This window comes from Pogonomyrmex barbatus, unplaced genomic scaffold, assembly GCF_055798465.1.
Source record: "Pogonomyrmex barbatus isolate J1 unplaced genomic scaffold, ASM5579846v1 scaffold1, whole genome shotgun sequence".
NCBI lineage: Eukaryota > Metazoa > Arthropoda > Insecta > Hymenoptera > Formicidae > Pogonomyrmex > Pogonomyrmex barbatus.
The window spans coordinates 5,825,175-5,837,973 of NW_028297098.1; the positions used below are offsets into that span (position 1 = coordinate 5,825,175).

The window sequence follows — 12,799 nt, forward strand, 5'->3', positions numbered from 1 at the left end:
GCGAAACATTTCCCACGTCTATTATTCTAATACAAAAGTGATTAATCGTTCGATACAACGTGATAAAATTCTGTACCTCCGTCACGTGTATCTACTTCCGTCCATTAGATAATATCCATTAATTAGACTTTATATAATAGTTACGACAGCGTGTCGTCTTGAGTATCCTCGTCATAATATCCCATGAGGTCACAAACGCGTCGCCTAAGAATCCATGCATAAGTTAATAAAACATGCGACTCGCGCGGCAATTACGAAACGACACCTTCCGGTCGCCGAAGCGGGTTAGGCCGTTTAACGATTTTAACGGCCCGCGATCGATCGGTCGGCGACGCGGTCCTTTGATTTCGCTACCGGGCAATTTGCGAGCGGAATAGAAATGACGCGAGGAAATCCCATTTCCCTCGCGACAAAGGGGTGATTGGCACGTCGTAGTCGTAAAGTCCGGCTCGGTGCACGCGGCCGCGACAGGTTTTACGAGGTCGACTATTTAAAGCATAATCGAATTCGCTAATGGCGATTATTAGCGCCAACGCGTGCACGTGCGGATTTCGCGGCGAGACTCGGCAACGCGAAAGGGTCAAGATGAAAAATCGAAAATTTTACACGGCCACGAGCCGCACGGAGGAGAAGAGTTAAAAATTCACGTCAAGTAAAAAGTGTGTAAAAAAGAAAAAAGAAAGATTACTGTGTCAACTGTGAAATTTATTTGTTTAAAATTCACATTATAAAATATGTGTAAAAAAAAAAAAAGAAAGATTATTGCGTCACCTGTGAAATTTATTTGTTTATTTTGTATCGTTTATAATTTAATGATTTAATGATTATGCATATGCACGATGACGGTTCGTGCTTACGTACGCGCGCGCGTTATTTTTCACAACGATAGAAATATTTGCCATTTTCACACCTTCGATAAAGATGCTCATAATGCAGCTATTACACACGATGGAAACGTAAATAACCTCGACCGTTTTGCACTTTACGTACCTTTGTCAGGCCATTTTCGCAATCGCACGCAGCCACGTAAACAAAAGGACCGATAATCGCCGAAACATTTACATACGCTATGTATAACGCAAGGCAAGTCCGAAGCAACTTTGCGTTCTGTAACTCCATATTCACGAGGGTTTTCGCGAACTGTCGTGTACTTGCATAAAACACTTCGATTAGCGATATATTATGGACCGCGCGATTACGTAGATATCGGCGCGATAATACGAACAGCAACCTGCTCTCTAACCCGCGTCGTAAAACGCGTAGGCGCTACCATTTGAAATGTAAATAGTGCTCATAACTTCCTGGATATCGACGCAACAACAGCTGTGAATTATAATGCATCTAAAAATAATGTTATAATTTAAATAATAATTTAAATGTTGTATCTTCCTCGGCGAGTCAACTGAGTCACGATTGTTTATTATGATCGCGATTATGATTAATTGTGCTATTGTCAATTAAATCGGCTCATCCTCTTTTTATATCTTTTCTTTTTTTCTGTGTAATCTGACTTGGTGTCGCATTAACGTTATTTTCGCGATTTAACTGTTTGTTGGATTCTGTTGTTCATACGAGAATAGAATTACACAAAATACTAAATACTAAAATTATGAAGTATTAAATTGTTAAAAATCACGATTCATTATTTTAATTGTATTTCTGAAAGAAATGTGAAAAGAATCTATTTGCAAGATGACAATTTTAGAAAATCATTCAAGTTAAGGAATTATTATTTTGTAATGAATAAGATAAACATTCTTTAGATTATAATAGAAGTGACATTTTTATTATCATATAAAAGAGATATGCATACATATAAAATAAATGTAATACGAATAAATTTAATATAAAGGAACCAAAAATTCGGTTAGTTGAATGAATTTTTTAAATAATCATCTGAATTTACATAATAATTGAAATATTATAGAAAAAACTATTGTAAATATATTTTTAACATTAATAATGTGCTTTCGAAAAATTCCAAATAAATTTCTTTCATAGTCTGTCGAAATGTTTTAAATATATCAGCCAAATCTCTATATTTTTATAATATTTATTTTTAGAAAATCATAAATGTATATTTATTTTTTATCACTATATACTAATATAAATGACAGGTTATGTCTGCATTGTTAAATCTCAGTGCATTTCACAGTCCATTTATTATAAAATAGTAGTTATTTCAACACTTTTTGGATATCACCTTATACACATTATATTAATAAAAATGGAAACAATAAAAATAATATATAAATATAATAAAAATCTCAAAAAATTAATAGATTTTAAATTCCTACGCAAACTTTTTTTATAGACTTACGGCTGAGACAAATAAAAAATGAAAAATTTATTATTTTTTTGAGAACTCATTTATTATATTTTTCTCTTATTTATAGTAAATATATATAATTTCAAAATTTATATATATGAAAATTATTCTAAATTGTAACCTACGTCATTTAATATTCTTTGTAATTTTCTATAATTTCGTTCATATGTAATCAGATTAATCCAAGTTTGAAAACTGCGAAAGAGCAGTCCGTTCTAAAAAAATATTCTAAAAGAAAGTTTTCAGTAAAAGGCGAGTTAATGCAAAACGAGACTTCTCTGAAATAGATACCCAGAACCGAAAGAATTGAACGGCGAACGGATTAGAGAATTCCGCTTGGCTAGCCACCCAAAACCAATTGGTCCCAACGTTCCGGGCGTATGCACAATAACGATAAACGGTGTCGGTAAGTGAATGATTACTACTTAATTACACGGCAGCGGAATACACGTACGGGGCGTTCGCCCCAAGCCCGTTTGATACCGGATATCAGCGATTTCTCGCCGCGGCTGACCGGCGCGGAATCGCGAGAGGCGCGCGCAATTAACGGCGCGCCGCAGAGCCGATTGTTGACAATGGTATCGCATTTCCGCGGGCAGAACTAACTGTTGGTTAAGGATCGTTAGCGGAAAGCGGCGTTTATCCCGATCCGCGAGAAATCGCGGGATCGGGAGAGTCGCAGAAATCTGTTATTATTTAACGCTCAGGCATACTCCGGCCTCTATCTTGTCGCTCGCATTAGTGTCGCGTTTCGTGATAACGTTCAATTAAGGCTCGCGGAATTGCAAATGAAAATGATCCAGCGTCATTTCACAAACGAGTAAAAGATTTGCCCCTTCGCGCCGCGCAAGAGATATCCTCCGTCGATTTGCCTACTTTCTACAATAAAAGTGCACGGTGCATGTATATGTCGTTACGCCGCCGTCGGCTGCGTAATATAAATTTTATGCAGTACTCATTGGAATGGATATGTTAATCACAATTATGAGAGCTCTTTAAAAATCGATGCCGAAAGAAAGATCCCGCGATACGTATCTCGACACCGTCCCCCAAATATTAATTTGGACTGCGCAAAAAATTCATTAAATAAGATTTTATTCTTTCGTAAAATAACTCGTGTCGTGTCGATACTATGAGGCCACGAACGTCAGTAGCCGCGGGGAATATGCAATCATCGTCGTCGGCCTCCGCCAATTTATTTGCGTACTCGTGCACTCTCATTGAGAGATACGCAATGCATAGATAGCTCGATCACCTGCGCATTCATAATCGTATTCCCGCATGAAAAATCGACGGCGGAGCATCGGTGTACATTACCATTGCGGGAATATATTTAAATGCATCGCGTGTCCAGCGGTAATTAAACTAAACTAAAAATAGTCGTTTCTTGTATATTCTTGTTCCAAATGAAAAATTCATCGACTCTTTAAATTGGCATCATTTCGACAAAAAGTGTCAAAAGAAAAATCAATGAAATGTAGAGTAATAGTTTCAACAGGGCGCGGCACAATGGTATCCTCTTTTTCCTCTTTGAAAAAAGACGTTGCCTGAGATACAAAAAAGAAACGCGACGGGAGTCGTGCGAGAAAAAACGTTTACACGAAGCGTAGCGAAAAGAACGGGCCATTTGGTATCGTCGAAACCATTGTGGATGTCCCGCAGCGAACGTACGGATAAATGGCATTTTAGTAATGTTAACTGATTAAGTCGTTATTGAATCTGTCAATAACTTTTCGGCAGCTTTGGCGGAGCCTTTGTACATTACACGCCCGCCAGGTACCAAAGGACATTTACGCTAAAATCAGGAGATTCATTATACATCCTCGAATATATACTCTCTGCTCGTATGCTCTTGAAAAGAAAGAAAAGCATTTAGATTTGAAAGATAAATCCATAATCACAGATAAATAAAAGCGAAGCACGTCAAAAAGACATCAATAAAATTTTATAATACAAAATTAACACATAACACCAAAAAAATATTAAAACTGAAAGATCGTATTCGACATTATTTATGACACAGAGCGTAGGATCAATCTTATCACATGTGATTTGCTGAAGATTGCTCAGAAACATGTTCGTATCATTTTTAAATAAAGTTAATTTATACGTATTTATTTTTGCTGCACTGATTTCCATATAATTGACTCTCATTAGTTCTTTTTTCTTATTATGGAAAAAAAATATTAATCGTCTCAATTCTACAGAAATAATTATGCGTGATGCTGTATAAATTATTTCGTGTGCCATTAATTAACGTAATCTCGTATCTTAACGTTTGCAAGATATATTGTTTACGAACGGGATGAAACCTGAAGTTTTCCGTAATATTCATTCAATTACTATTCCTCGATATTATTAATCACATATCATTTCAATTATCCGCATTTGCATGGGAAATTGCACAACATTCTGTTAGTCGTAATGACAGATCCAGATACGCACGCATCGATCCTTTCCGTTTTCTCCACCACGGAAACAATATTTTTTTTTCTCGCGCGCCGGCGCCGTATTATAAGCATAACCACAGAGTGGTCCCGTGTCTTTCGTGTCTTTTTTGGAGAAGAAAAAAAACAGTAGGCTACTTAATAAGTCTCGGAGATCAATCTCGGAAAATAGAATGTGGCAACCAGCGCGAATACTACACGCAAATCCGCATGTGTATTCACAATCGCGAGTCTTTCCCGGGTCCGTGGATCTTCATTACAGGCAATTAGAGCCGCGACCGCGGTGGTCATTCGCGCGGGATAGTCATTAAGACGTCGCGCGAGTCGAATTTTGAAAAGGGAGCATGGAAAAACAGGCCGAACGCAATTTACCGTCAGTGGTGATTAGTCCCGGCGAAAGGATGGAGAGGCAATCAAAATAGCGCGAAAAAGCGAAGGATTTCCTCGCGAAACGACGCGACGAGCGACAGCCGCGCGGCGGAAAAAAAAAATGGACTCATGGACTTCTCGTATGAATGGAGAACGAAGAAATGTTTTCTTTGATCACGCGTCGCTATTAGGATACGACAGACACGATGCGAATCCCACTTGTTTCTTTTTTTTTTTTTTTTTTGCCAACCAACGTCTAGCGCGCAGCTCCTATCGAGCAGGATTTGTAATCGCGTTGCGACTAGACGTGCCGTTAAATATAGCATTGTTTTCGCATCGCCGGCGATTAGACTCCTCTCAAGGATGAGAGACTGCTAGTTATCTGCAAAATCTCAGATGTAATTGCAATAGTAATACCTGCCGGCGTTGATAGCGGAATGTTCTCTACCGTATTTAGCCATTGATTGAGTAAACGGAGATTGAAAATGAACTGCGAATTAACTGCGAATTAACTGAGATTACATGTTTTCCAGATGGAAAGAATTCTTACTCTTTAAACGTTTATGAGAAATGTTATTTAATCTTTTCTCGACGCGAGAAGCTTTAATCGGTCAGAGTTAAACATTTAAACTAATGTTGATTTTAGGCTCATTTAACTTGTCGTCCTTTCCTTAAATATCACCAAACCACAACGCCATTTTTCATTGGCGTTGTAAAAAAGGCCCGATTTTAAAATTATCGTCGATGGAAAATTCAAACACGATTCGTGATTTTATTTCCCACGCGTTTATATTTAATTCATAAAATAAATCATTTTGCGACAGCCGAAGATTTCACACTCACGATATCGGTATCGGTTCTAAAAAAATCTATGCAGAAGCGAAGCGGCGAAAAAAAACACCCGGGGCAATTAACCGTTACGGTAATGTCCGTCAACGTAAAACGGAATGGAAACAGGAGACTCGGAGAAGGAAGTTCTCTTTGCACTATTAAGAGCCTTTAGAGACGTTGGCAGGCAGGAGAGGCGAAATAGGCTAGAGAAAATAATCAAAGACTCGCTTATCGAGACGGTTTCACGTTCGCGCGCTCGGTCGAGCGTGCATTCGTACATTCAGACGTACGTGTACGTACGTACATGTATGCCTGCAAAATAGCGGGGGAAGAGAGGATCTCTTGCTCCTCTCAACGATAATTACCGATACCGACTAATTACTAGATAAGCCGGCTGCCCCTTCTACGTGACTGAACCTCCGATCGGATACATCGCGATGCGTCCCGATGCTCTTGTTGCATGGAGAGAAACCCGATCGGCGCGCGAGATCTCACGCAATTTCTAATATATAGGAGATATTTATTACGGCAATACTGCGGGCGTAATACTCTATCTTGAGCACGCATTATCGGGTCAACACTTCAACGGGAATAATCGCCACAAAAACCGAAAAAGCCGACGCGAAATATCTTAATCGATATCTGAAAAAGTCGTTTAAATCGTAAATATATTGATTCCGTAGAATCTGAATTTCTGTCTTCAGAATTTTGAAGAGAAGAAAATAGCCGCTCTGTCTCCGCAGAATTTATTTCTTAGTTTGATTTGTATTATTTAATAATTTTAAAATTATTAGAAACTATTACGTTGATTATATTAAATTAAAATAAGTGAATATTGTTCATCCTTATTTGCAAAATTTGTAATGTGATCTCTCTTCATCTCATCCTCTCTCTCTTTCTCTTTCTTTCTCACTCTTTTTAATTTTATTTGGTACTTTTCCAGTAGACAATGGATTAATCGTTTAATAACTCTTGATTTTCTTAAAACGTTGACTTTCTTAACGTTTGACTATTTGACACTATTAATTACAAGTTATTTTTAACAAAGTTGCGATAAGACGAAGTTATCTGATTCAACTTTCACCATTTTACATTTCTTCTTTTACATTAAATCAATCTTAACCAGTTTAGAACTTCTTCACTATCTTTTTTCTCGCAATACTAGTCGCAATACTACACTCCCTTTTAGTGTTTCTCAAAGATCTTTCATGACGTCTCTTTTAATACTTTTACTGTTAATCTACTACTTTAGACATTCAACTGTCAAATATGATAATAAATATAGACATTCTGTTTCTTCTTTTTAGTTCTTCTAGATTTATAATACTATTAATATGTGCTCATTTAAACTTTGACTTTTTGACGTTTTTTTAATCTATTTTTTAAGTACTTTTTATTATTATAGTCGCCTTATTGTTTTTTCTTTTTTCTAAAAAAAGCTTTTCTCTGAGGATAATAAAAGATTCCTTTGGATTAACGCTTTTGTTTTTTTACGTTATTCATATTTAAATAGATAATAAATATTCATATTTAAATAGACATTTAAATATTTATACTCGTACACGGAGAAAACGGTTTTGTTGAAGTTTCTCTAAATTTCCAGATTTCTCAAAATTTAGTGCCAACTTGAAAATGAATTCGCAAAATAATTATAGATTAAGATGTTTACATAAATATGATAAATTTTACTTAAAAAATTTTTAATATTCTAGCCACTAGTATGAACGTCTTATACAAATATTTACACTATATAAATATAACGTCCTATTATAATCTTTCCATATATATGATTTCATTTCCAATTAATTTGCAAAGCTTTGATAATAATTTTCAATCATTGGACATATCCACCGTTATCAAAACAGGAAGAGAAAAGTTTGTAAAAAAAACATACGAAATACCGAGGACTAATATGGTGTCCTGTGGAGCTTTTCTCAAAGGAAACTAGTTTCGTCTCTGCGGATATATTTCTTTACCAAGTGGCACGCCTTGTCCCCCGTATACGTGCCGATTGCGGTAAATTTATGATAATCGTCTTCTCTACCTGCCGGGGATGTTCTATCTTCTCCGAGCCTGCCTCTTGTAGCCGACCACGTAAGTAACACTAAACGAGGCCTACGTTGTCTGATTGCCGGCCAGCGTATCTTAAGTAGTTTGTAAAAAGTTTGCGAAACAGACTCTATCTTGCTGTTCGAAAAAAGATCAAATGGACTTGGCGTAAAGTGTACACAACTAACAATCATGCTTCTCGGAACGAGAATAAAATAGATTCCTAAATGGCTAATGTCTCTAGAATCCAGAATTGATAAACCTATAATCTAAAGTAAAAAGAAAAAGAAAACGCTTATTTGAAAATCCAACACGCTATTCTTAAACTTGTTTCGAGAGTCATTGACTAAATTGTTATTCGCAGGCAAAAAAAAAAATGTGTCGCCTATAATTGATCAATGAGATACATTTAATAGCCTCTCTAATAGCCGGAGATAAGACGTTCATGATATTAATATTGATCTTTCAGCGAACCTTCAATAAGGCTCAAATTAATCTCACGACAGTGTCGCTTCTCTTTATGTCGTAAACATTAAACGTCTCTTCGACATATCTCAGATTGTTCAATAATACATATTGAACGAGAGAAATCGTTATCTCGGCGTAACCGATAAGCGGCGTCATCCATCATAAAGTTGTGCATGCGTGCCTCAGCATCGCGCGAACGGAACGATCGAGCCGCGGGGAGCCGAACGAGACGTTACCCGAGAGGGGAACACTCGGGGAGCGACGATATTTCTTTCTGTTTCCCATTAATAGTAATACGAACGGCGATAAGCGCGTAATTGGATTGGCGCGATATCAACGCGGGGAAATAAATTAATTACGACGCCGAGAAACGCGGGAAAACTGTGACACTTGTTTTGCCCGGCGTGGCGTGGCGCGCGATAAGAGAACCATACTTGAGACAACAATGTTACCAAATCTTAATTAAAAATAATTACGTAACGAAATAATTACGTAACGAAGAGATGCGCGCGCGCGCGCGCGCATGTAACCAGGGATAATTATTATTATTATTAAATCGCGTAACCGTGATCTTCTAATCGCACATCGATCAAATTTTGTGTGACTTTGTTAGTTATTTACATACTCGGTCCGATAACACTCGAAAAAAATGTGTGTCAATGTCCTTTGACATACTCGGTCCGATAACACTCGAAAAAAATGTGTGTCAATGTCCTTTGACATACCGGATCGGCAAGTTCATGAGATATTCAAAGTGCCGCGACAAATCATTTTCATTATAAATATTATTATATTTCTATGCGTTGATCTCGCATGATTTCTGATAAGGAATGCGAATGATAGTTTATCTGTTTGAATAGCTTTCATGCAGATAAATTACTACGCGATAAGCCTGATGTAAATGTAATTACAAAGTTATTGCCGAAATCTTCGGACATATATAAATTTAAACTTATATATTCAGCGTAATAAATATAATCGCTAAACAGAGGTCAAATGACTCTTTCAAGTCATTTGACTCTTCAGAAATGATATTAGCTACTGAATACAAACATATCCCCGACAAACAGCGATGTCTCTCTTATTAAACTAAATAAATATTTTTACTTGAATAGAATTTTTGACATTTGCTGACGTTAATATACATAAATCCCAATAAATCCCAGAAAAAAAGCATTTGCAAAGATAGAAAAACCTGAATAAAAAATATGAAAACATTATATTTTTATTACAAATTTTTTGACACTACAAATCATACAACACAATTAAATGACGGGCGTTAAAGGGATACACTTTGTAAAAAAAAAAAAAAGGAACATAAATCATTTTTAGATAATTGTCTGATTCCGAGTACATGACGATTAATGTTCACCTATAGAGAAATATGAAACTATATGATTTCTACTCAATAGAAACAAATGTCGAGCATAAAAGACGTACCTCCAGGAAATCTGTGTGGAAAAATCCTGCCGTGTCTCGAAAGCAGCCAGGGATACAGGGGATAGCTGTCCCTGGGAGGTTGGTGAGGGTGAGGTGGTGGATGTGGACCACCAGGGGTTCCCCCGTGCGGATAAGGCCCATGCGGCGGTCCATGGGGCGATGCGCCGTGATGCGCTTGTAACGCCACTGCGATATTCGCCGCCTGGAAATGTTGGGCCGCGGCCAAATTAGCGGCCAGAGCCAGCTGCTGCGTGTGATATTCATTCTGTCCTGTTTGCGGTCCCGCGGGACTGTGACCAGGTAGACCGTACAGAGACTTGAGCTGCTCCGCGGCCATGGCCGCGGCCGTCGCGGCGTTGGGTGGTGGCGCGAGGTAGTTCGGGCTAGGCCTGACTACCCCCGGGGGCGGTTGGGGATGCGACCCGACCGGTGAGTCCCCGTGTGGTATCCTATGTGGCGGACTGGGACTATTGTTGGGTGTGGAGCCGCCGCTATGGCTGTGAACGGTTGTCCGACCAAAATCCAGATGTGTCGTTGCCGACAGATTGTGATGATGTGGATGGTGATGAGAACTGTGAAGATGATGATGACCACCGCTGCCACCACCGCCGCCACCGACGGTGGCGTGCGACGGTGTCCGTCGCGAGTTCGGATACGACTCGACGGAAGAACTCCTGGAAACAGGCCGATCGGAACCCTCGGAATGTGCACCGGGTGATCTCGTGGCGACCCGGCGTGCCCGCGGCGAGGACGAGCCCTCAACTATCTCCATCGGACTGCCATCGATTTCGACTCGCTCCAACCGATCCGCCTCGCGGTCACCCTGCCCGCCGCCGACGATCGAGTCGATGCTAAAGCCGATTTTCGGCCTGGATGGCACCGGGACGATTGGCGTCGGCGCGAGCGGCATCATCGTACGATTATCGTACGCTTCCCAGGTGGACAACCCACTTTGACGGGACCAATGGATCTGCGAGTGATGAATTGTCGAAATTAGGTTCGCCGCGTCATCGCGATCGTCTCGAAACCACCTTTCTCGGATCGATCGAGCGATCTCCGTCGTTAGGCCTACTTCCAGACGTATCTGCTCCAAACAATCACACCGCCTAATTATCACAAGACACACCAATCACCTCATCAGGAGTTCCAAGAATTCGAGGTGTTTGATCTCTCGATTGTTTTTTTTTTTTTTCAACAACTAGGAATAGTTTCTAATTCTTCACCTCAACCGATCATCAATGAGGTCCGTTACTCCGAACACGTTGGATCGGTTTCGGTTACCTCGACAGTCACTCACGACGGACAATTAAGTCCCAGCCTCCCGTTCACGCATCACTAGGATACGAGCGATACGTATTCGCGAACTCGTCGTCTCGCAAGTACTTCCAAATTACCCATCAACGTAACTTAACTGACGTAATCACGAACGCCGTCGCACTGGCTGCGGTCTCACGACACTCACTTGTACGTCACGTCCAACACTCTCCATCGACCTGTTTGCAACGCGTTTAAAACCTTGATAAGAAATGGGATGTAAAAGGACACGTAATCTGTGAGTACACGTCACACGTTCTATGAAAATTGAGCTCCAGGTTATAAGAGCGAACTCCGAGCACCAGCTCTGACGGATGTTCCTGGCACGAGAGCTTGCTAGTGTTTGAGCAAATTACAGGCTAAACGAGGCGCTTGCCTCGCCGTAGTGGGGACCAGTCTGGTGAAGCAGGGAGCCTCGAGCCAATACCCCACCAGAGTATCCCTCACCAGTCTGAGGGTACCTCGCAAAGTGGGGATTCAGAAAATCGACCGTGGATGGGCGTTGCTCGATGATAATGCGCACGAAGCTAGGCGTGCACCAGCTCGTATCCGATTGGCCGATTCGCCGCGACGCGAGGCCAGAACGCGGACGTGGCTACCAGGATTCCTGCGAGGTACGTAGAAGCTGCAGTGGGGCGACGCATTAGTCGGCGATGGGCGTTAAACTCACGTTTTTGTCGTGCGATGAAAATGAGTCGTTTAATTAATACGTCTGGCTCTCCCTCGCGCTCCCACCCGCGTTTCCCCCGTTTCCTCCCCCAACCTCCCGCCCCCCCTGGTTCTTAATCCTTCCCCTTTCTCCTTCCCGTCTATCCCCTCCCGTGGGAGAAACGAGAGAGAAGCTACTCGTACGTTTTACGAATCGTATGGATCCGTTTGTTTCTTCGAGCTCTCCTCTCTGCTGGAGAGCAGCAATAAAATCCCGCTGGAGAGGCGAAGAAAAAGCTGTGAAAGGTCAAAAGAGTTCGTAACAAGGCTGCGAAGCACCTTTTCTTTGTATAATAATTACCGTCTTTATATTCTTTGTATAAGGTAACCTTTTCAATAGAAGATATTTTACATTTCAAATGAATAATGACCAAAGATTTTACCCAATAAAGAAATGTTTCGATGTAATTTTAGCTGTTGAGCAAGTTATTCTAAACAGAAGATCTAAAATAATCAGTGTTGACAAGTTATTCCAAACGAAAGGTCTAGAAATGATTAGTACACAATATTAATGATGAGTTCTATTATTATGATAGATTATTCACTTGGGTATTGGAAGTGAAAGAATATTAAGTATGACTTTTATTATTTATTCTTTGTAATTTTAGTATTTTACTTAGTAAGCATGACTTTAGATTCTTTTCATTGTTAAATACAAAAAAAAATATAAAAAAGATTACTTACAAAGTAATAAAATAGAAATACCAAATAAAAATGAAGAGTTTTCTCATAAAATTGAAGAATCATGAAAAATATGAATTCATAAAAATCAGATATTTAAACATAAGATGTTTATTCCCGTATTTGACATTTTTCAAAATTAAAATACAGAAAAGAAGAAAGA

General features: G+C 39.4%; 1 protein-coding gene across 1 annotated transcript in view; it reads right to left on the minus strand.

Moving 5' to 3' along the window:
• LOC105432409 (uncharacterized) overlaps positions 1 to 11,854 on the minus strand; it is a 36,508-nt gene extending 24,654 nt beyond the window's left edge. The window contains exon 1 of the mRNA XM_011647209.2: positions 9,934 to 11,854. Coding sequence (XP_011645511.1) covers positions 9,934 to 10,846 — 913 coding nt within the window. The 5' untranslated portion in view covers positions 10,847 to 11,854. The remainder of the gene's footprint in view (positions 1 to 9,933) is intronic.
• Positions 11,855 to 12,799: the final 945 nt, after the last annotated feature.